At 42.1% G+C, this 25,575-nt stretch overlaps 1 protein-coding gene across 1 annotated transcript in view; it reads left to right on the top strand.

Moving 5' to 3' along the window:
• Positions 1-25,575, top strand: part of Tmtc2 (transmembrane O-mannosyltransferase targeting cadherins 2) — a 356,378-nt gene that overhangs the window by 140,317 nt on the left and 190,486 nt on the right. Inside the window, exon 2 of the mRNA XM_051206397.1 lies at positions 14,833-15,403. Within this exon, the coding sequence (XP_051062354.1) occupies positions 14,833-15,403 (571 nt within the window). The remainder of the gene's footprint in view (positions 1-14,832; positions 15,404-25,575) is intronic.

Raw genomic sequence — 25,575 nt, 5'->3', positions numbered from 1 at the left:
AAGATTAAACTATCACAAATATTATTCTCTCTTCCAAGTTAGATATATTAGGTACTAGACTTAAGCTTTCCAGCTTAGGACAACTCTGTTGTAAACCCCCGTTTCGACTTCACCCTAGGACTAGATATGTGGGTCTTAAGTTTGTATGTTCTCTATTTTCCTTTTCTTAGAGCACACTTGTTATTCACTGTTTTGTATACAGTTTTGTATCAAGCCTAAATCTTTTCTTTAGACTAAAAGGGGAATTGTAGTGGGATATTCACTTTGTCTGCATCTGTGGCACTGACCACGCCCATTGGGGGTTGGGAACAGGGGCGGAAGTGACCTGGGGAACTAGGTCTGAGGAGGAGCCTGGGAGCACTCTCTTGCTGGTGGGGTGCAGAGAGGAGAGCATCTGGTGGAACCTGCTGGTGTTTATCTGTCTATATTGTAAGTTATTTCTCCCTGAATAAATATCTATTCACCTATTTGATCCTTATTAAACCACGATAGGAATATGCTGAGAGGAAGGTAAAAGGGTGTCATTAAATCGATGCTCCATGTAGTTGTATTGGAAAAGTAGTGTTTTTTTTGTTTTGTTTTTGTTTTGTTTTTTTGAGGCAAGATCCTGCAATGAAGATGACTCTAGTCTTGAACTTACATCATCTTTTATCAGTCTCCATAATTGTTGGATTATAGGGCTATGCCATAATCTAAAAGTTCTCTTATTTGGCAGTGAAGAAAGTATACATACATACATACATACATACATACATACATACATACATACATTTATGATAGTCCTTGATTTTTCTAGAAATTGCTTATGTTGTAGAATATTACTTTAAGGTATGCAACTTTGGTTCACGCTCTGGAACATGCTTTTAATGATGCGAAGATGTGTTTGATTAAATAAAATTCACCTGCGGTCAGCAGGCTGTGTCAGCAAGTAACTGACAAGTTGTAGGGAGGTGTAAGGAGTAAGGTTTTCCCGCCCGCTACCTGGTCTTGTCCCACCCCATGCCTGCCCCAATTAATACACTGAGACTCTGTATTAAATACAATTCTGCTGGCCAGGTACTTGTTTCTTATCGGCTAGCTCTGTCTTAATTATTAACCCATTTCTGCTGATCTATGTATTTCTCTTACCGGGGAGCCGGCGGCATACTGCTTTCTCCAGACTCTCCATCCTGGCTCCTCCTTACTACTTCCGATTTCCTCCTTGTCTCCTAGTCCCTCCTATCTTCCTTTCCTATTGGCCAACAGTCCTTTATTGATTAACCAGTATGAGAAACATATACAGAATGACATCTCCCATTAGGGAGGAGCCCGGTGGAGACGGGTTTAAAGGAGGGGTCAGAACTTAGTAAGAGGATTTCTTGGGATTCTCGGGTAAGCTGCTTGCTATTCAGCCTCTCTGGGAAGCAAGATTCTACCTCAAACTTTGAATCTTGAATTCTTTAGTGGGACAGAGATTTAAATAACTTTCCTTAGTATCTTTGAAAGAGTTGGTGTCTGAGGCAACAGAATTTCCTCAGGCTTCAGCTATTGAGGCCTAGCCACTGGTAGCGGTGGAGACGCTGGATAGGATAGCTGTAGCTTAAAGGGCAATTACAGAAAAACAACACACATGTATGTGTATTTTGCCTACATGTATGTCAGTACACCATGTGTATACCTGGTGCCAATGGAGGCCAGAAGATTGTATTAGATACCTTGGAGCTGGATTTACAGAAGGCTGCCAGCTGCCTTGTGGTCAGTGAGATTAAACCCTCCAGAAGAGTTAGTTGCCAGTGCTCTTAACTGCTGAGCTATCTCCCCAGCCCCAAGTTAGTCATTTATTAGGTCTTCCCTGTGTATCAGGCCTCAGGCTTCAGAATTAACCTAGTTATCTTATTTAACCTTCATCAGCAATGGTTTATAATGAGAAAAGGGAATCATAGCGAGCTCGTCCAAGACGAATGATTTCAATCAAGACTTGGCTACCTCTGCAGTGTTTGAGGATGTGCATTTTTAACACTGAACATGAATATTAGAAGTTGCTTCAGATAAAAGATGAATGTAGTTTCCTTTTTATAGGCTGGAGTGAAAAATTAGATCTGTTATGCTTAGATTGCTCTGATTGAATACCGTCTTCCATTCTTGTACTGTTCATTTCATGCCTCATGTATTCATTTAATTAGCATGGTTACTTGTATGTTGAAAAAGTTTTATTGGCAATGGTGTGTGTGGTGGAGGGGGTGGTCCAGATTGTGCTCACTGATGGCAGTAGTGGTCAGGTGTGAGTAAAGGTGATCTCAGGTCTTGCTTTGAGAGACCAGGTTACTGGTTTAGCAGTGAAAACGAAATGCTAAATAGGTGCTCCTCGAAAGGCTGTGTATGCAATTGAAGTTAACAAAAGTGTATAAGGGTTCATGCCTCTCATTCTGCTAGTCTTAAAGGCATGTGCTTGCACTCCGTAACTTGTCTGTTGGTAACATGAGATCTAAAGCAGCTTGCTGATCATTTTCCCATAACATTTAGCACATGTATATTGAGCGGCTACAGTTGATTTATATTAAAAGGCCACAAACAAAAAGCATCAGAGCTTCTTGGAATTGAACTTATTCCTTGATTATTAAAGTTTCATCAAGGACTGACTGACATCCCAGATCAGAAAATACTCATATTGGAATGGCAGTAAATTTTAATGATGAACTTAATATCTCTTTCTGTTTTCATTTTTGCATGAAATATCTCTTGCCTTGCATGACAAATTACAGAATTGCTGGTGCTTTGTGGACCAAATGTTTGGGTCCTTTGTGTAGGCTCATCTGTGCTGGTTTTAAAGGAGAGTGTTTTCTTCCCTGCCTGTTTCTCATCAGGGCTCATATAGTCTTGTGTCCAAAAGACTCTCTGATTTCGCCGTGAGGCTGATTTTATTGTAGGGATGTCTGTGTATCCTGTCATCACAAGTGGTCTTGGTGAAACTTCCCATGTTGTGCGTGTGTGTTGTGGCAATATGTTCAAGTCTGATCTCTCTCAGATGTATGTGTGAGTGTGTGCAACTGTTTTATAGCTGAAAAGAGATTCAGGCAGCAAACTCTGTGCCAGAATATGTTTTCTATTAGATTTTGTGAGATGAAATTATGGGTTAGCATGGGGCTTTCATGAGGCTGCCTCTCTCGCACCCGTTACTGGAAGGCAGCTAACACCTTCCTCCGACTCACGTTTTCCAAGATTCCTTAGTGTTAAGAGGACTTTCTTTTTGAAACGCAGAAATTAAAAGAATATGGCACAAAGCATTTTCATGGCTTTATTGAGTTCTTGAGGGCAGATATATGGATTCCAGACAAAACACAATAATAGGCCAGGATTTTACTTTCAGATGTCCTTTTTACTGGAGATTTATGTCCACGACTAGAGGAACAGGGCCTGTCTGAGAGTTAGATGGAGTAGATTGGAGAGCCACACTCCTGTCCTCTTCTGCCTCTCGGTTAATGAGTCTCTTTTTGAATTAACTTCCTTCTCCCACTCCAGGCTCCTGGTTTCTAGCCTTATTGGGAGGGTTTTATATAGAGCTGAGATAATTTCCGCACGCTGTAAACTTTGTTATTTGCACTGTAAATATGAAGTAAGTGCCGCTGGCATTTCCTTATGTCTGTTTGGTCAGCATTTGTGTCCTTGAGTTATTGATCCCACGTTAGGTAGGATGGAGATTCTCCTTTGTCCCTGGTAGAGGCCCTAGTCAATTCTGGTGTAACTTGAGTATAAAACACCTCCTAAATCCTTATTGGTGTTCACAAAGAAGTTCAACTAACTTTCCAGCAGAGATGGGGGTTATAGGTGTAGTGTCAGAGAAATAAAGCTTGGATATGAATATTGACACTCACAACTTAAAGGGTAGTGAGTGGAGATGCACCTGAGCGTCCCTGTCCTGAAGTACTGTCGTGGTCTGCAAGTGCTCCCAATACAAATTTACCCAGACCTGTAGCATTCACAACAGAATTGTATTTCCCCACCGTTTTGGAGGCTGGAACCCAAGACCGAGGTTCCCACGGTTCTGCCTCCTCTTGAAGTTTTTTGTCTTGTAGAAGGATTATTTCTGGATGCATCTTCACTTAGTCTTTCCTTGTGTGTCCCCCCCCCCCCAATCCCTGGGGTCTATCAGTGTTCAAATTTTCTTAATTTGAATACCAGTTAGATTCTGTTAGAAATGACTTGTGGAGTCTCATTTTAACTTAACAACCATTTTTAATGTCCTTCTCTCTCTCTCTCTCTCTCTCTCTCTCTCTCTCTCTCTCTCTCTCTCTCTCTTTGTGTGTGTGTGTGTGTGTGTGTGTGTGTGTGTGTGTGAGTGATTCTGTGAAGTATTGAGATTCTCATGTATTTAGGGGAGCTTGGAATAGCACCTAACCCATATTAGGCAGAGCTGTATGTAGAAAAGAGGGTTCCCTCCTGGAATCTGGAGGCAGCACTAATCTTTGCTGAACCAAGTCTCAGGCAGGACACTTCAGTTCTCACATCACAGCTTTTGGAATCCACTGACTCAGAGCCACAGTGGGCACTGTAGTGTCGAGCGTGAGCACATTTTGTAATGTGTAAAATGACATAAACACAAAATAATGTCGTAAGTAGAATACCTGTGAGGATACATTGGCAGCTTTCGGAGAGTTGAAACTGTAAAATATGAAGGCTCATTGCAGACACTTGGCTGGAGTCAGCTTCTTGGCTGCTCCTTTTGGCTGAAGGAGAGGTGAGGATAAAGGAAGGTGACCGGGTTAAGACACAATTCAGAAAAGACAAGAAGAAGGTGAGCGGATGAGTCAAACATCTGCATCATTTAATATGAATGGCTTCCCTTCTGTGACACTGCTATTTGAAAGGCCTTTTTGTTTTTCCTTTTAGTAACTTCCTAACTTTGATCTGGCTGGGTTTAGGGTGGGAGTTTCTTGAGCCTGACCCTAAGCAGCAGGCCCTTTTCTTTCCTCTTCATCTGGGGTGGGAGGGGACACCCCCTCAAACATGTGACTTTGCAATAGGAAGCAGTACCATCCTTGGCAGATTGGGGCATTTACCGTTATCTCTGTGTAACTTTTCTGAAATTGAACAGCAACTTAATGTGTGGAAATTAAGGCTTGTAAGTGATAGGACTTGTTCTCAGTGGTCAACACATGCTTGCTTAGAATGTATCTGGATGCCCACATCCTGGAGTACAAAGAGTCTTCCTGTCTTCTTCACAAGCTCATGGAACAAGATGAGTTCAAAACAGAGATGTTGGAGCCTACTGATTGAACTTATACCTGTCTTAAAAATGATTGTGCCTGATAGAAAGTATTAAATACATTTTATGAAGTTAATTCACACACACACACACACACACACACACACACACACACACACACACACGTTTTTGAGACAGGGCATCATCTGTGTCCTCTAACTTGTGTTCTGCTTGACTCAGCAGGCAGAATAGTGAAATTAAACATGGCCCACCATGCTCAACTATAGGAATTTTTAGTTAGAAAAATTACAAGTATTGATTTACACTTTGTAATACATTCTTTTAAAAGGCCATTTGTAATGGAAACATACTATTGGTTTATAAAATCAAGCAAGTAAAACACTAGATATTTATCACTACGCATGCCACATAACCTGTAGATCCAGCTACTCAGGGGGAAGAAGTAGAAAGACAGTGAAGTCAAGGCCAGCCTGGGCTGCAGAGTGCTAGTCCAGCGTGGACTCAGATTTGTGTTCTTCTTGCTAAAGCCTTTCACGTGCTGAGATTACAGGTGGGTACCATATGCCTGGCTTCCCCTAGTTTTTCTTTTTATGAAAACCTACTGACAAATTCATGATGGCTATAAACTAGTATACTCAAATGGTTCTTTGTTTCTTTCTTTTTATTTTCTTTTTACTTGATTTGATAATGAGAACATTTCAAAGTGCTTCTTCAAAGCAGCTATCAGTTTCTTGAAAACTCGCAGCATAGTTTTAAACCTCTTAATTGAGGCTGAATCAGTTTAGAAAACCGTAAAAGAAATGCATATACTTACCATCCCTTGATAAATTAGGATGGTGTGATATGCATCTTGTGACCAAATAGTTAAATAGGAAGTATTCTTCATCATATAAAACTCAAAGCAGTAGAAAAAATATTTCAAGATGTACATGAGATAATATTTGAGCTGAGGACTCTTTTAATCAGTGGAATTAAACTTCTGGGGTAAAGTATCCCTGATATCTTCCCTCTGCTTGCTTTGGCTTTAATCTTGCTAAATAGCTTCCATGTAAATAACATTTAGAAACATCATTAGGTTAACTACAGTTCGAACATAAATGATCAGCTTTCACTGTCATGAAGTTTTGAAATGGTGACGTTGTTGTATCTGGAGAGTTAAGGATTCTTCAACATTTAGTAGAGCATATTCCCCCACCCTTAGCCCTGTAAGAAGAAAGTGTGCTGAGTGATGGTTTCTGAGGATGAGGACAGAGTTGCCTTAGCCATGGGAAGATAATCTCTAGCAGTTTGGGTTTTGATTCAGTCACTGTCTGACCCATCTTTAAATGGATTTCCTTTCCTTGTTTTGGAGGATTGTGTGGTGGGGTAGGAGAGGATTGCTGTTCTCTTTCCAGCCCATAAATGTCCTGTAATGGCTTATGGGAAAAGCTCTCAAAGGGATGGAAGGGAAATTTGCCAAAAATGACTCTTTGAGTTGCAGGATTTACCTTTGCAGAAAACAAACACATGCGCTTTGTGTGAAAGGCCCTTCACCACCTAGCCTTCTGTATTTCACTGTGAAAGAAGCTCTTTCTCACATCTTGTGACCTTTTTCCCAGACAGCAAGATGGTGAGGATTTATTAGGTGGTAGTTGCTTATGAAGTTATCATTTCTGACCCTGACAGGTTTACAGTCACGTTGGAGGAGACCGAGAAGCAAATGAGCAAGTAGTTCCAAGGGTAATGACAAATGACAGCCTAATTCTAGTGCCTCCCATTGCCCCTGGACCTACAGACATCTCTGCACGAGCAGCAGAGTTCCCTTCTCGACAATGTCCTTGCTCTGTGTGATTCTGAACACCACTTCTCAAACCAAGACAGGATCGAGATGTTACAGTATTTTTCTTCATTCCCCTGCCCTATTAGCCCAAGTATTTGCATATTAACTAGAGCTTTCTCAATCTAATGGCTTATCCCTAAAGAGGGACTTTAATGAAGGGATTATAGGTTAAGTGGCAAATGAGTGCCAACGACATTTAGGTAAGCCAATTAACCTGATGGTTTCTCACAGTTAATTATCATTGTGTGAGGGGAGGTTAGTGCTCAGAGTGAGTGAACTCCTTTTAGATGAGAGTGGTAATTCCCTCCATACTTAAAAACAATTGAGCGGTTTTTTTTTTTCCCCCAAAAAGGTGAATGAAGCGCTTCCCATACTAGTCATGTCTAATTAGAATTGACTTTATTGGTTATGTCTTGGATACCTACTATATGTTACTTTCCAAAATGTGAATAAGATGTGTTTTCTGTTTGAGGAGTTAACAGTATGGTTGGGGAGAGAAGAACGTTCGAAGAAGGAAAGCGACTCACCTGTAAAGGTTATTGGGGGTCACTGGGGACAGTGGCACCAGGAGTGGTAGTGGCTGTTACTTATGCTGTTCCAGTCTTCCTTCTTGCTGCCTTTTCAAACTTAGCGCATTTCTCCTGTTCTTTGGTCTTTGGAACTACTGACTGCCTTTGTGGCAACATAGCCTGAGCTCCATCGCGGCTTCAGACTCCCTTCTATGAGCGTAGGCTTGCATTCCTGCTGCAAGTTTCTGACCTTCTGAATTGGCATGGGTCCGTTTTATGTCCTACTATAGCTGTTAGTGTTTTTTATTACAGGTGGATTTTTTGCGGCTTCTGTGAGGTTGAGTATTACTCAAAGTCAGGAATTTTGTTTACTATTTTGCACAACCTTCTTTCTGTTTGGCCCTTTGATGTCCCTAGACCATTACCAGGTAGATGAATAGCCTGACTGTTGAATAATAGGTTCTTTGACAGAGTCAATCTTTTTTTTTTTTTTTTTTTTTTTTTAAAGGGCAATGCTATTCTGCTGGGAAAGGGAAGGGGGATATTTAACACACCTGTATGCCACTCTTTAGCATGCATGTTCCTTCCCATTCCTTCTGAAACTTGTCTTGTATATCATCCCACGTGAGATCCTTGGAAGTCTTCCTAAGAAGTCAGTATTATTAACGGGAATGCACTGGTACCTAAAGACAACTGCAAATACATTCAACCACAGGGAACTAGGAATTACTTTTCTCGCTGCAGTGATGCAGTGAAGCATATTTAGAAAGATGTAATGATTGGAGGAAAGCAATGCATATGGCCTACGAGACAAGGAATAGTTTGAGCCAAGGAAAAGACTGATGGTGGCAGTTTCTTGTTCTATCACGTCCCTCTACTTCAGCCCCAAATGAACACACAGAGACTTTATAAACTGTTGGTTGATGGCTAGGGCTTCTTATAGTTTGCTCTATCTTAATTATTAACCAATTTCTATAAATCTATGTATTTCTATGTGGTTGTGGCTTATCAGAGAATGCCCAGACTTGTTACTAAATGGGATCCTCTTCCAGTACCTGTCTGCCTACCTTTCCTAGAATTCTGCTAGTCCTGCCTATCTACATGTCTGGCCAGTCAGTGTTTTATTCATCAACTAATAAGAGAAACATATATACAAGAAGGATATCCTCCATCAAAAGATGCTGTAGATTTTGAATGACATTGGGATATTTATGTGTAGAAGTAATGAGAGATTAACCTAGGAGGCTGTGAATTGGTAGCTATAGTCAGTCAGTCTGTGTGTCTGTCTGCCTGCCTCCCTCCCTCTCTTCCTCCCTCCCTCCCTTCCTCCCTCGTCCCTCCCTGCCTCCCTCATTCCCTCTCTCCCTCTCTCCCTTCCCTTCCTTCTTCCCTCCCTCCCTCCCTTTCTTTCTCTTTCTCTTGAGAAAGCAAATAGGTAATGATCAGCGACTTTTAGGGAGTGAAGGAAGTGTTGGTGTTATATTTCTGGAACTTTTAAAGCTCATAGCATGCATAATGGATCAAAGTGCTAAGGCAGGCAATAGGCATTGCTATTGAGTTCAGTTTAACAATATTTATTACATGCCTAAGATACAATGGTCACTGGGAGAAAAGTATTAATTTCTTTCCTATGGGGGCGGGAACCTATAGCCTAATAAGGATACAAATGGCTAGGCAGTTCTAGAATGCTTGCCGAGCAGCATAAGCAGGAAATAATGAAAGTCTGAATAAAGACTTTATGAAAGGGACAAAAGGTGGATTTATGGGACTTTCTGATGTGGTTAAAACTCTCAAAATATACTTAAACAATTGAAAAATAGGTGCAGAGACAAGGGAAGAAGGGCCCTCATGTGCAACCTTGAGTTCCGCGGTGGCTCAATGATGCTACTCGATGTGGGCACTGAGAAAGATGGAGATGGTTGGTGGGAACATTGTGTGTGGATTCAGTCTCACCAAGTAGAAGGCATGAAAAGAGCAACTGCAGTGTTGTATGAGAACTGTATAATGCTGTGCTACATAGCACTGTTGCTTGCATGTGTTAGACTAACATCTCTATGACAAAGGTACATCTGTTGGCTTTAGGCACACGTGGATCCAGCTGTACTAAGAAGTGTGTGTTTTCCTGTTTTCTCTGGTTACTGATAACATGTGTTGACCTTCCTTACTCTCACAGACCGTGTCTTTAAACCACCCCAAGGTTGCATCCCATTCTCAAAGTTATTGGTATCATCTTGGCTGTGATTGTTTAGCTCACCTTTCACTCAGTTGTCCGGTCAGGGGTGGAGATGAAGAGCTGTATAGTATACAGAGGGACAGAATTCCAAGACCTTTCCTGAGGTTGAGGATGGCCTTGACCTAAAGACTGAGAGTAAGTTGGAGCTGTTTTCTACAGGAAATGATGAGACACCTGTATTAGCAAGGGTAGGTCTGCCAAACAGCAAGCAACTCCATGACACATTAATGTGACATTGTGTGATGTACTCCTTACCAGGACTTTGCCAAGAAGGGTTATTCTTACCTGCAAACTATCCATCAGGAAGTAAAGGTGATATTATTGGTATTCGTAGAGAAATCATGATTCCATTATTTGTCCTTCCCCATAGGTGTGGGCAGTAAGAAATGTAGTGTGCCATCAGGCTGGACAGATGGCTTACTTGTAAAAGCCTGAGGCCTTGAATTTGATCCCTGGGACCTCGGTAGAATGTATCTATAATCCAAGCGGTCATTTGGGAAGTGGAAGGCATAGACAGGAGAAGCTCCTGGAAGCTTGCTGGGTAACTGGTTTGGCATATGCAAAGGCAAAGGACAGATAAGCAACTCTCCAAAACCAAACAATAATAAGAGAGACCTTGTCTCATAAGCAAGGTGGGAAGAGAGGGCAACTTCCCCGAATTGTCCTCTGATCTCTTAGTGTGTGTGTGTGTGTGTGTGTGTGTGTGTGTGTGTGTGAGTGTGTGTGCGAGCGTGCGCGTGCATGCATGAATGTGTGTGTGTGTGTGTGTGTGTGTGTGTGTTGGCCAGAGCACGACATCTGGGAGGCAGGTTCTCATCTTCCCCTGCGGAATCCTGGAGTCCAACTCAGGTAGTCGGTTCTGTGCAAGCAAGCATCTCAACAACTCAAGCCTAAAGGAGCTTGAAGTACAATATTCACAGCTTTGAACCTTAGGGTTGGAAGAGTTGAAATGCAAGTAAGTGTTGAAAGCACTTGTGTTGGTTGTATTGTTACTAGCAACAGTGGTTTGTTCTTAGTGTTGGTGGCGGTCATGACCATGACAGCTGACACAGGGGACCTATATCTGCATGTGTGTATGGGTATTGTATTATGCATACACGTGTCACAAGTACGTGGTGGGGTGTATGTGCACGTTTGTCACTTACACACGTGTTGTATGTACACTTTGGGTTGCATATAGGAATATACTTTTTGCTTATCTCTCGTGGTGACCTGACACGGCAGGTCCAGTTACTTTTAGTTTACAAAAGAGAATACCAAGGAACGAAGAGATTAAGGCACACTGTACTCCCATCTTAGTGTGTGTTCATTTGGGTCCAGAATGCATTGTTTTCATCTCCTCACTCCTCTCTCGTCAGCATCCCGGAGTCTAACCCAGGGCCTTGTGTGTACCCTGCAAGGGCTCTGCCACTGACATGCTTCTCCAATATCATTTTCTTGGGCTTGGCATCACGTTGCCTTGCGTAGCTGTTTTCTGTTTGCATGCTGCCAAAGCAGGTTTAGTTCACAACAGGCATTCTCTCTGTCTTTCTCTCTTGGAAAACCAATTTCACCCCATTGCAAAGTTGCCTCCCCCCAACCCCAACCCTGCCCCTGCCCCATGCTTCAAGACTTGGCCTTTACTTACACTTCAGCACAGTAATGGCTAGGTCATCTCTTGTGAGGATGCTTGAGACTGAAAAGGTCAGCAAGAGGGAGAAATAGTGGTGTGAACACATACTTCTCAACAGTTGAGGTGATAAGAGACATACCACCGCCAGCTTTATAGCAGTGCTGGCCTTCGCCACCATTTCCTAAGGGGCGAGGGAATCGCAAGGCAGCAAGAACCGAGAGCCACAAGTGACCAGAGCTGAGAGCAGGTTAAGAGCTCTGTGTGGACTGGAGAGACTGGGGTGTTTTGCTTGAAGAGGCACTCTCCAGTCCCTTCGTCTTTGGAGAATTCTGCCTCCAAGTGTTGCTTTTCCCCTCCGTGTGGCTTCATCCCCCACCTCCCAGCCGCCCTCTTTCCCCAGGTGGAAATTTTCCCGATTCTTTAATATCCTTCTCAGTTTTCTGATGCCAGCTCATGAAAACAACCTCAGGAGTCAGACCAGCGTGCAATTCAGGTTTGCGTTAAGGTGTTTCATTAGCTGAGAAATAGCAGAAGGCATTTTCACCGTTTCTATTTTAGACTCGTAGGAGAAAATGCAAATGGATCAAAATCTGTTTTGCTCAGTGTCAAGTGAGTACTCTGAGTTTGAAGATCACTCAGTTCCATTAAGGCCCCTTTGGTCTGTCTTCCCTAATGTGATGTTGAGTGGTGTCGTAACGCAGCCCTTATCACCGACTGGACTGTGTGACATGACTTTATTTATTGAAGCCCAATTCAGTTTTGTCCTGTGCCATATTCATTCTTTTGTCATAATTTCCAACAGTTAAAACTCGTGCCCAGGCTCATAGCACATGTCAAAGAATTTCATCATACAGATAGATAGATGCCTCCCTCATTCTAGTATGTTCTCCACAGAGCTGTGGTATGCCTTTGCTCTTCCATTTTTACTTTATTAACATTGATAGCCTTTCGGTTTTTTGTTTGCTTGTTTGTTTTGGGGCTTTTTGTTTTTGTTTTCATTACAGGGTATAAATTTATTGCTGTGCTTCAGACTCTTATACCCGCCCCCCCCCCCCCGGGCAGTGAAAGTGTAAGATAAGGTTTATTAATCTTATTCCTCTTTCCAAAATCCTCATTTTCTGAGGGGTGGATGTAGTTTACCTCTGTTTGCTGCAGATTCCTAGGTTTATTGCTATCATGAGAAGACATTTCAGCTGCTTTGAACACATTTCTCAGGTGGCTTTACTTTTTCTTTACTTTTTTTTTTTTTTTTTTTTCTGAGAATGATTTTACAGAGTTGAACAAATGACATAGAATAACTGGGTCAGGGAAGAACATTTTCCATCCTTCCTGGGCCTTCCATTTCAAGGGTGAAGCATTATCTTAAATAATGCATTGCCCAGCTTTCCTCACCGTGTTACCAGGAGGGCCCCATCCTACAATGCTCGGAGGCTCTGGCATGAACACGTTAGTGTTTTTACAACAGTAGCAGAGATGTGCACATCATTGTGAAGGCTAAGATCTGGCATAAGCCATTTCAGCTTCATTCTGAATTTCTTCTATTCTGTGCTCTCTGACAACACTGTTTGGCAAGTGTGTCAGTTTTTTCATATTTCTTTTAAATTTTAATTATAACCCATCAAGTCTCAAGCAATTACTTCTGGGTTAGAGTCTTGATGAATGTCATAGCAGGGTGTTTTAATTTAATGGATCCAGAAAAACATCTGTTTCTAATATTTTAAGAGCCAGTTTATATGGAAATTCATTTAATATACAGTCAATACACGGAGACTTGAAAAATCAAAATGGAAAAAATCAAACAACTGTGATGTCGTCAGGCTTCCATTAACAAAGGACTTGGCTGCATCTAGGCTCAGCTAGGTGTTCCGAGTGGACACTGACAGTCTCCTAATTTAGAAGAAATTCAATGTAGGCTCGGGGAAGTGGGACAGTTAACAGGGCTAGTGTCCTCTGATGACTTTGGTCAGCTGTGTGCAACTTCTATTCTGGGCCATGGTGGCTGCTGCAACCCGGTGGTAGTCTATATTGTAGAAGGAGGTGCCTGGGAGAGGGGGAGCTAAACTTCCGTCTGGATACTTTCTGGAAAGAATAAATCACAGTTAGTCACATGATCGTAATTAACATTAAAGGAAATATGAGAGAGAACCATGTCCCCAGCTCAAAAAACCTTCCATTAAAAGAGGAAAAGCTTATACATTGGTGGAATAACGAACTATTTTACTATTCCTATTGTGCAATTTTAAGATCTCATTTGAACAGATTGGTCTTTTTATTAAACATCTAGAAATGTTGATTAGTTCTCATAAATAGATAGTACAAAGCACTAGTAATGGACGGAGAGTAGATAACTACCAATAACTAACAGCCTTTTTAAATTCTAAATTCTGCATTTACCTGACTTCAGAACTCACTAGACTTTATGATGGAGTTTGAGACTTTACCTTGATCCTTGTGCAATGGTAGTAACAGCTAATAATATAGAGGTATCCTTTATACCAGCGTGCCCATGATGCTCGTGGGTCTATAAAGCTATGACCTCTGCTTCATTGTGTTGAAGATAAATGGATAAATATAAGTGTTCCTTAAGTGGTTTCAGGGTGAAAGTGTATTGTAAAAACAGAAGCTCAGAGAGGTTCATGGAGGTACCTTCCAGCATTTTTGAATGCTGGTCAGTAGGGGCCAGGTTCCTAGTTGAACCCCATTTCTGTTTCTCTCTGTTGGAAGACATAAGTATGTAGTGCTTTCAGCAACTGGTTCTTCTTGTCAGGTCTGCTCAGGAGCACTGGAGGTAGCCTGCATTGTTTGGGGGAGCACGACAGAGCTATAGGAACCCTTTGGCCAAGGACTCAAAGGGGTGCAATCCATTCCTAGTGCTGGGGATTTTGCTTGGTAGCATATGGTCTGGTTTGGCCATTGTAACTCCATTTAAGTTCTTTTTATGTACCCGGAGGAAGGGGGAGAGGGGATGGAAGAGAGGAGAGGAGAAAAGAGAGGTCCTGATGGCAGGTCTAGATGCATCCCAAAGAGGAGCAACGTCGGGCCATCTGAAAAATGCACAGTCACAGGCAGCCACTAATCAGGAGCCCCGAGGCGGTGTTTTTATTTAACCAGAGTTCCACTAGAGAAATCAGATCAATTGGGAGCTGCCACAGGTGGCTGAAAACCCTTCTGGAGCCCTTGGATTCCCTTGTTCTTCAAAAGCAGTGCTTATGAAGGGGCCAGCTTGCCAGGGTAGCAAAGGAGGCCTCACTGTAGCCTTAGCAGGCATTAAGGGGGTACAGGACCTCCTGGGTTCAACCTCTGTGTACTGGGAATGCCATTGTCAAGTATAATAGCAAGTCTTTGAGTAAGACAGGATCTCATCAGTGTCAATTTCCTTTGTATTTTTTTTTAAGTGTGTATTTTTTTTCTGTTGACATTTGATTGATTGATTGATGGATGTATTTTGTTTTTCAGCCGTGCTATCAAGACTAATCAGGACCTGCTCCCAGAGACCCCGTGGACACACATTTTCTACAACGATTTCTGGGGGACCCTTCTAACTCACAGTGGGAGCCACAAGTCCTACCGGCCGCTCTGCACGCTGTCTTTCCGACTGAACCACGCCATGGGTGGGCTCAACCCCTGGAGCTACCATCTTGTCAATGTCCTGTTGCACGCGGCTGTCACCGGGCTCTTCACACGCTTCTCCAAGGTCCTGCTCGGGGACGGATACTGGACTTTCATGGCCGGCTTGATGTTTGCCTCTCATCCCATCCACACGGAGGCCGTAGCGGGCATCGTGGGACGGGCAGATGTGGGCGCCAGCCTCTTCTTTCTCCTTTCCCTGCTGTGCTACATTAAGCACTGTTCTACAAGAGGCTACTCGGCCAGAACTTGGGGCTGGTTCCTGGGGACCGGACTGTGTGCAGGGTGCAGTATGTTGTGGAAGGAGCAAGGAGTAACAGTCTTGGCAGTTTCGGCTGTTTACGATGTCTTTGTCTTCCATGGGCTGAAAATGAAGCAGATCTTACCTACCATTTACAAAGTAAGTGATTATTGCCTCTGGTCCTTTGCCACCATTTCAAAAAAAAGAGCAGATTCGTTCTTCTTCAAGCAGAATTTAAAATGAGGACCCTTTGATCTTCCCTTAAATAGAGCTCCCTTTTTGACCTTTCTCTGCCAAGTGGAGAAATAAACATGTTTTCTCCGGTTTCTGAACTTCTTTCCATGGTTTCTAAGGTGGCAGGAGAAAAATCTTGCCTTGCAAAGTGTATGCATCTCTATTGCCTGCACCTCATTTTTGTTTGTTTGGTGCCAAATTTCATATAATCCAGTAATTGCCTGCGATGTGTATGTGTAAAAATAACGCAGCTGACAATGGAGCTAGATGCTGGATTCCATGGAGGGGAAACCCTGTGGGGTTTTTTGTTTGTTTGTTTGTTTTTGTAAATATGACTGTTCCTGAGTTTTTGAAAACATCCCTTTTGGTAGTGCCCTGGGAAGTCAGGTACTAAGACAATGACTCATGTTCACCTTCCCTTTGTTTTTAGTAGATAAGAATAGAAGAGGCCAAAAGCAGTATACTTGTTGAGTTTTTCCCTGAGGCTAAATAAGACCTTTGCTTCTGGGTTCAGTGTTTGTGTGTTCCCTTAGTGACTTCAGATACACTGCTCCAAGGTTATGGAAGGATCTGGGGGTTCCTTTCCTTTTTCCTGGTTGATTAAGTGACTGTGGGTAAACAGGTACACAGTCCATACACAGCAAACATTCACTGCAGATAATTTACCATTTATATAAGGAAAGTGGATTTACACAGGAATGAGAGAGGTGTGCTAGTTTCTTTTTATACAAAGTGTTAAGCCTTGACTGATATGACATGATAGAATACAGAGCATCCTGAGTGTTTTTCAGATTTGATAAGTTGATTTTATTGTCGATGTGAAAAACACTATATACATACTTAGTAAAAAATGACAGAATTATATTCAAGGCTACTTTAAGAATTGTTACAGACTCTTTGAATACCATGCTAAAATTATAACAATTTTTTTTCTTTTATTTTTTGGTTTTTCAAGACAGAGTTTCTCTGTATGCCTTTGGATTCTGTCCTGGAACTCACTCTGTAGACCAGGCTGGCATCAAACTCACAGAGATCCACCTACCTCTGCCTCCCAAGTGCTGGGATTAAAGGTGTGAGCCACCAACACCCGGCTATAGCAATTTTTTTTTTTTAAATGAAATTGAGCCCAGACGACAGGGTTTTTGTTTGTTTGTTTTTGTTTTTTGTTTTAACTTTCTGAGCCAGGGTTTTGCCCTGGCTATCCTGGAACTCATTCTGTAGACCAGGCTGGCCTCGAACTCACAGAGATCATCTGCCTCTGTCTCTGCCTCTGGAATAGGAATGTTGGGATTAGAGGCGTGCGTCACCACCGATGCCCAGCCAGACAGCAGCTTTTTAAAATCAAACTTTCTACCACTGCCCAGTACATAAGTATGCTAAGACATATTTGTGTGCTGAGTAATGAGTGTAGGAAAATTTTAGTAGTTGTTTTTTTGTAATAAAACTGTTATATTTTTGGAAGGGCAATAAAACTTTGTATGTGCAGTGAACACACTGCAGTTCCATAAGGTAGCCTTAGATTCGAGCTGGGATGTATCGGGTGGTGTCAGTTTGTACTGTACGAAGTGAGTATGCTGTGTACTTGAATAAGGTTCTAGTGAAATCTCAAGGTTCAACACTGGTGATGTGACAGGGGGTGGGGTAAATACACCCCGTTTTTCTGTATATAAAGCGGAAGTCACGTCTGACCACTGTGCGGTCACAGACTTTTCCCTCCTGTCAGGCTCATAGCAACCCTCACAGTTGAAGAAACTTCCCATAAAGGGCCGCTCTGGGGGGGGGGGTTGGGGTGCCTCGGGAAACCGCCTTCTTATCTCTTTACCCTCTCTCCTTGAGAACCCACCTTTGGTTTGATTAAAGGGAAGACTTTGATGCACTCAGCTGTGGTGTGGAAATGTCACCTGTTCCAGGCCAGCCCCCACATTCCTCTGGGGCATGAGAGAAGAGAATTTTGCAAAGCTGACCCACTGAGCTGAGACACTCTGCTGTGTTGCCAGGCCAGCCTTTAAGTGGGTTGATCCCACCTCAGCCTGCTCAGTAGCTGGGACTAGAAGTCTGCTCTATGGCACTCACTAAGCTGCAGATTCTAGTTTTATCCATGTAAAGAAGATGGCAGGTTTTTTTTTGTTTTGCTTAATTCCCCCCCCCCCCCCAGTTTTTCCTCCCCCAAATTCCCTTTTGCTTAAAATTGAATTGCACGAGAAACATGGATGTGAGGTAATCCAAAGTACTTATTTACTATTACTGTTAAGATTTATTTTCATTTATGTATATGTGTGTCTGGGTGGGTGCCTACTATTATGTAAGATTTTAATATTGTTTATGTACGTGTATGTATCTGTGTGGGTTTCCATGCCTGTGAGTTTCCAGAGGCCAGTTCAGAGTATAGGAGTTACAGGCATAAGTGGGTCCTAAACTCTGGTCTTTAAGATTGAACAGCAGGTACATTTAACCACTGAGCCACCTCCTCAGCCCTCTAATTATTTATTAATCGTCTACTTTGTTTTAAAAAAATTATATAATTTTTTTTACTTACGAGGCAGTGGGTGTGGTCATCGCTTTTGTTTGTGCTCTGAGGAGACCATGACCTTTTCACTTAGACTTCGAGAATTCAAGCCAAATGAAGTTCTTTTGTGATTTGTATTAAACATTGTCACTTTAAGGATAATTCTGCACACAGTTTGATGCCGGACAACAACACAAAGTCTACAAGCAGAGTTCTCAAATTCATTTTCATTCTTACAAAGGACATTTATTTCAGAGACAATTTTTTTTTTCTTTTTGTTAATATGATGTCATCAGCAATAACAAACTTTGTTGTTGTACTGGAATTCAGAAAGCACGGATATATTTCCTGGTTCTTGTCTTTATGGGCATAGCAGTCTCTTTGAGGATGCAGATGCTGCAGCTTCTAGGACCTCCCCAACCCCCCTGTTGACAGCCTGTGAAGCAGACACCCTGGTCTCCTGTGCAGAATATCCATCTCACTAGCTCCTTATTTTGATATGTTAATTCAGGGCTTGCTTTTAGGGCCTTTAAAGTTTTCTTTGGAAAAAATTTCCTTTTTCCTAGCATATTTTCAAGGGCAGAGTTGTTGACTATTCTTACTTTAAGAATATTCTAGACAAACTTATTTGTATTAGAATTCATCTGAGCTTTCTGCAGCTCTTCTGGTGACCTTGAGTCATGCAGTTGCTACTGAAGAGGAAAGAAATGCCTCCTGCAGAGGTCTTGGGAAAGGACTTCACAGTTTTGATGGTTTGCTGCCCTGGCTTGTTTTGAAAGTGCATACTGTGCACCACCTCCCTCCTCCTCAAAGGGAATAAAAGGATGGTTTATTCTAGAGCCAGATTTGAATGTCCATGTCCCCTGAACACAGATTTCGGTTGCCCTCAGATTCAGTGTTCCAATGTAGAAGCAGTTTCATGAAGTTTTTATATTAACTAAAGAAAGAAATCCATGAATCAAGAAACTTCATTGATAGATCCATTGAAACGCTAGAAGAGCTAATTCCAAAGATGGGAAGAGAAAGACCACCGAGACCCAAATCATCATGGCCAAATAACAGCAAGCAAGCAAGCAAGCAAGCAATTAAACCAGCTTTTATTTATTCATGTACACGGGCTGCCTCTCCCTATGATGGAGTTCAAGAAGTCAGCACTGGATATAAGATAAGGAACACAAAGCTTTTATAGCTCTTTTGATATAGGGAGTTTCCAAATGGGGGATTTAGTGGGCATAATAAGGCGGGGTTACAGGGGCAGACTATAACCATACGTTAGTCCTACAGGGCCTCCTGAAACCAAGACATGGTTGAAATATGGAAAGGTAGTCATGAGTGGTCATATAACCTCCTGTAACAATGTTTATGACCATTGCAAGATGGTCATAAACAAGTTTTTGAAACGAAACCGCGATCGCAATTCCTGGAACGGGCAGTACAGAACCATGTGTAGTTAAGGTTACAGGTGGGGCATAGCCCAGTCCTTGAGAAACAGGAATGAACCTAGTTTGCCTTTTCTGTAAGGTTGCTTTTAAGTCTAAGGTGGAGGCAGGCTGCTTCTTTCGTCACCAAGAAAAACGATACAGTCACTAGGGTTAGATTGCATAGTTTTGAAGCTGGCTAGTTTCCTTTGCTCTGTAGGGAAAGGCAGAAAATGAGCAAAGTGCCAAGTCAGTGAGGCCACCGCACAGTGAAAGGGAAATGATAGTCAATCTTTGCTGACTAGCGGCCAGCGAGTAGCCCTGGGCTTGCTCTTCTGTTAGGTGAGTCAGTTTCTGTTCTCTGTAGAGTAGTTGTGGTGAACTTTGAGGTGTTAATGTGAGCTGGGGTGGGGGTGGGGTGGTGAAAATAACTAAGAGTGATAGAAATCGTCATTCTTTAAGGTACCAGTTGTGCTTTGATGGTATATGATTTGAGCAGTGCACTCAAACCATACCATGCAGAGGAAAACCCCCACACTTTGACCGTGAGCTCTGTAAATACGGTCATAGATTGTGTGAGGAGGCTATGGACAATTATAACCTTGACACGCAATAGTTTTCTATGCTTCTAAGGAGAAAGCCTTTTGGAGGAAATGACACAAATGGATTTCAGGGCCTCCCCCATTTCATGGCATTGAAATGTGGTGTTGCCACCTACAGAAATCATTCTGTAGAACCACGCAGTCCGAAGTGTACGTTTTTAAAATAAATTCATAATTTTATATTGGGCATATACTTAACTGTCTGGAAGAACATGCAGTCCATGGCCTGCAGGATCCTTTTCATCCAGAAGAATAATCTCTCCCCCGCCTTTAATATCTTATCAGTTAATTCTACATCACAGCCATGTGGTTTTCTCCGTGACATACATGCCTTGGCCATGTTAAAGCATCACGCATAAACACATGTTCAGTTCTATACCACAAACTAGAGAAGTAGTCAAACCCTGAAATCTGAAAAGGGTTGTCTTTGTAAAGCACGGGATTGTTGGAAGCAGCAAGACCGGCATGTTTGTGCTTTTTGTTGTTGTTGTTGTTTGTTTGCTTCTGTAATTCATATCCAAATCCTTTCCTGGCCCCCTTCCCAAACCAGGTAAATTCAGTATCACATTCTGCCAGTCTCTTTCCTCTGTCCCTTCACTCGGGTTTCTATTTGGTAGGGCCTTAGATTTTTTTGTTTACGAACAAAGAAATCGTAAATATTTTGTGTGACACCTGATGTCATGTTTAACATTGTTTACTATTAAAAACAAATGCTAGGCCAGGGCGAAGGCTTAAGGGTATGATCATGTTTCAAAAGCTGGTCACAGGGCATGTACTTATAGTGCAGGGTAGGTAGAGGTACATGGGTTCTTGTGATCATCCAACTTAGCTTACTTTGCATTCTCCAGGCCAGTGAGAGACCATGTCTTAAGGTACATGGTAGAAGACTCTTGAAAAAATGATGCCTGAGATTATCCTTTGGCCACAGTGTACACATGTGTGCAGATATATGTGCCGTGCACATATCCCCTTCTTAATGAATAAAATGAAAAGGCTTTGTAAGTCAAACAGAAATCTTTGATATAGCTGAATTTGGTCATTTTGACTTCAAAAAATTGCTTATAAATGAGGTACCTGTCCATATTATTTATGTGGTTTTTGCAGTTTTACAAAAACACCATTTCACATGTAAGTGTGTGAATTCTTGGCATATAGTAGATATTCGTTAGGGTTTAATAAATACCTAATATTTCCACCTGCCAGGCACTGTTCTTACTGCACTACAAATGTTAACACATTTAAATTATTTTTACAAATTCTTACTGAAAGAACTATTGTGATTATGACATAATATGGTTGAATACTAACAACATATAACTTAGTAGTTAGATCAGAAGATATTAAATGTAAAACATTTGCAGAAATAGAACAATCATTTTTAGTTGTCAGCAGTGGGGTTCTGCTTTATGAACCTACTTTGTTACCCATGCCCTGTGTGTAATGCCTGCCTCATATTAGGTATGCAGTTATGGAATTCACACTTACACCTAACCTTTAAAAGTATTGTTGAAGTTAATTTGGGTAAACATTGACTTTTACACAATGAGGACTCCATTCCCACATTGGGTGGTCTGGAATTAAAGAGCACAAACCATTCATTCCAGAAAAGTAAATTTCCCCGACCACTTACCAAATGACTATTTTAGCATTCCTTGTGTTACTGTCACTTAGTTTTGTGTGGTCAAAAATAAAGGGCAAAGGACCTCGAAGTATGCTTAAACTGACAGTGTAGATAAATACTAGACATTTACCTGCCCACTTTTTTTGTCTTGAAGCCTTCCATAATCCTAAGACGTGTATGGTAAATAAAAATCAGCAAAAGCAATTTTTTTTTTTAAAATCCAGAATTTGTTGTGTGAATTTACAGGTCTGTGCTAATAAAATGAAGATTTGGATTAGGGCAGAAACTTGGTGACAGGAATTAGCCAGAGTGAATATGGAGAAGCCAGGAAGATGGATAAGATACACAGGAAGGGACTTGGAGTTCTGTGGTCTTTTGCTTTGGGACAGCTGGAGAGAGGCTCTCTTGCTGGGTCTCTGGCCAAAAAGGAAGGTCAGCTGGTTGCTTATTGGCCTTTCTGACCTAGCAGGTTTTCACCCCCCCCCCCCCCATCTGACTCTTGAGACCTAGTTAAAAAGTACATTTGGCAGCTTCGGCCGAGCCAGTGTCGGCTGGCCCAGCAAATCCCACCAGGCCAAGGTGTGAGAGATTGCGGTCCTGACTTCAGGGCCACAGGGCCTCAGAAAGGTAGTTAAAATGTCACTAGGTTCAGATACAGCCAGTAAGCAAACAGAAAAACAAACTAGCATTAGCCATTACATTCTCGGAGCGAGTTTCTGTGCCTATTTAACATCTTTGGGATTGTTTTAAAGTGGAAACATCCTTTGTCTCATCATTAGCTTCCTCGTCTCTCAGTTACAGGTGGAAAATGTGAGAACAATAAATAAGAGGGGCATGCAATCAAACCTCAAGGTAAGAATCCTCGTAATAGCGTGAGATAATTTGGGCTTTTAGAACATAGTGTGCTGGGCTAGACAGGCTAGAGTCATGTAAGTGGAGGGAGCCCCAACTGAGAAATTGTCTCCTTAAGACTCAGTTGTAGGCAAGCCTGTAGATCATTTTTAAGTTAGTGCTTGATGGCGGAGGACCCAGCCCGTTGTGGGTGGGGTCATCCTGGGGCTGATGGTCCCTGCTTAAATAAGAAAGCAGACTGGTAAGCTGTGGGGAGCAAGCCAGCAGGCAGGACCCCTCCATGGCCTCTGCATGAGCTCTCGCCCTCCAGGTTGATGTCCAGTTTGCATCCCTGTCCTGTCTTCAATGGTGGACTAAAGTGAGGAAGTGTAAGCAGAATAAGGCCTTTGCTTCCCAGTTTGCTTTTTTTGGTCAAGGTGCTTCATCGCGGCCATAGAAACCCTAGCTAAGACACATGGCTAGTTTTGCCTTGTGATAGCACTTTCCAAAATGGGCACTATCTTTAACTTAAATTTGTGTCTTTATTTCACAGGCATAGGATAAAAGGCCAAGTCATTATATGGGAAATGGGAGCTATTGACACTTGAAAAAATGAGTCATTTTTAGGAGTGAGTTTTTTTTTTTTTTTTTTTTTTTTTTTTTTTTTAATGCCAAAGAGCATGTGTATTACTGAGATTGTCCATGGTGTATGAGCTTCATTTTTGCTTTAGTCATAACCTAAACTTTGGATGGATGTTGAGGACAAATGTGACAAATGACCCTCATTGCCAGGAATTGAAGGGTTATGAGATTCCCTAAAGGAGAGTATGTTCCATTAAAGAACTGTGTACATTACTATGCAAACACTCTGTGTATAAAATGTGTCCACATCTGACCGTTTCATTTTGTGAACAGAAGAATACCAAAAGGGAGATGTAGAACCTGCAGGTATTTGCATATTGAGTCTACGTGTGCATTTTTATTTGATTACCTGCTGGGGAATGACATCAGTAGGATCTATTCCCATTCCTAGTGCTGTGAGAATCCAGATAATGCACAGTATCTGCATCTAGCCACAGTGTTTCCTAGCCTTGTTGAAACTGTAGGGCTATTTGTCATGCACTTACAAATGAGTTTGGATTTTCTCCCAGTCTACTTGTTGCTGCATTTAATATTCATGACCTGTGGTACTCTAAAACTTTAACAGCTGGCAACACTGCTAACCAGATAATACTACAAATAAGGTCAAGATTCAGAAATAGTTTGCAATTGAGAAAGTCAGAGATTGCGAAGGCATTTCATTCCTGTAGGTGGGCCCTTTTGGTCAGCTACAATGATTCTGCCTTCCAGATGTCATATAGCTTCATGTTGAATGATTTAATTTTGGGAAGTGACTACCTTTGCGACATTCTTTAATGCTTCCATTAAGTCTTAGTCCTTGGAGCAGAACACGCCCACACGTTACTTATGAAAGAGGGTTTCATATGTGTGCCAGACAGTGTGTTTGATGATGTGGGAACAGAACTTTGATGCACTATACGGGTCTGCCCTGAAGGACTTTGAAGAGTAGCGTGTAGTTGGAAGTAGAGGATGTAAGTGCTAACTGAAACTCATGCTTGAATGTGATGGTGTACATTGGGAGAGGCAGGGGAATATAGAAGAGGAGAATGTTGCTTTCTGACCAAAACAAAATCCTTCTAGAGAGGAGATACTTGAGCAGACTTACATGAAATAGGTAGAAGCAAGCGTTTCATGGTGGAGAAATGAGCCAGAGAAAGGGGTGGGGGTGGGGGGCTCAGTGTGAGCCATATGCAGAAGGAAAGTCACAGGAATGCTAAGCCGTGTTTTGGGAGATGGGATGTATGAAGTTTACAAAGGAAAATGAGTGAAGAAAACAGTTTAAGACCCAGTGTGTTTGATGATAGGGGACATTTAAAACATGCTGTGGTTCCCCAGATGCAGGTGGACACTTCATGATTTTTATCTGCATTCGAACTTTGGTTGGTCCACAGGAGGAGTGTAGGATGAGCAACTTCCATTTGGCCCCTGGGCCGTGCTTTCTCTAAACTCAAAGAAGGGTCCTCTTCCAATGAGCCTCTGGAGTTGAGGCTTTCAGTTATTCAGTGGGTGTCCCGTCAGAGCACAGACCTCATTCTTCAGCATTATATAAAAATACTTGTCTTCTGACCAGTAGTATTAGTTTGCTTTTTACTGAGTGGTATGTGGCATATTGTTCTCCACCCCTAATGAGAAAAACAGGGTGTCCTTCAGGGCGTTCTCCTAGGTCTGTTCTTCCAGCCTTGGCAAACGTGTGCAGATATGCTCAGGAATGGCCACGAGAATCCCTCTTTGTTTTGGATGCTTTCAAAGAGGGAGATAGAAAAGAAGAAAGCATTAAAAGAACTCCCCCCTTTTTTATATCACAGAATAAATTCTCTATCAGCACGGAATTTCATCCAGTTAAGTATGCAGTGAAAATGACACCCAGATTGGATCTTGTGATGAATAAATAGTGCGTCTCATTGAAGTCCCTCTTTGCTGCTCTCCTAACACTCTGACTGGGGTGCCTATTACATCATTCAGCTCAGTTTCCGATAACCCCCTGCCTAGGAGGAATCAAACTAACTGACAGGGATATCGGATTACTCCTACTTAGGACTGTCAGTTTCGCAGGAGACTTGATTTGCTTTACAAAGACTTCAGATCCATTGTCATCACCCAGTACATGCCCGAGACAATGAAAATGCTAATTTCATGTTGATTTTGCCAGTAAAAATTGAGCTATAGAAAGCCCGAATCAGGAATGTATTATAGAGTCCTTAAAAGATACAATGGGGTGGAGCTGATCAAACTGTTCCAGCAAATACATTAATGTTATATACTCTGTGTGGTATGTGACACAGTGGAGTGCATCCGGGTTTTAGTTTTGTGTTCTCAGTCTGGTTTTGTGCCTATCGGTCAGTGTCCTTTCTTCAGAGAGGATAGTGAGAACTCAGAAGGGGACAGCAGAACCTCGTGTAGTGCCTATGTGTGTGATGGTAGTGTGGCAGGAAGGTCACCGAGCTCTTGTTCCTCTCTCCATGTGTCTTTGCAACGCTGTGGTGTCCAGATGGCTCCCG

The sequence above is a fragment of the Phodopus roborovskii genome, unplaced genomic scaffold, assembly GCF_943737965.1.
Source record: "Phodopus roborovskii unplaced genomic scaffold, PHOROB, whole genome shotgun sequence".
In the NCBI taxonomy this organism is placed as follows: domain Eukaryota; kingdom Metazoa; phylum Chordata; class Mammalia; order Rodentia; family Cricetidae; genus Phodopus; species Phodopus roborovskii.
The sequence above is the reverse complement of the archived record's forward strand: the minus strand, read 5'-3'. Positions and strand labels throughout refer to the sequence as shown.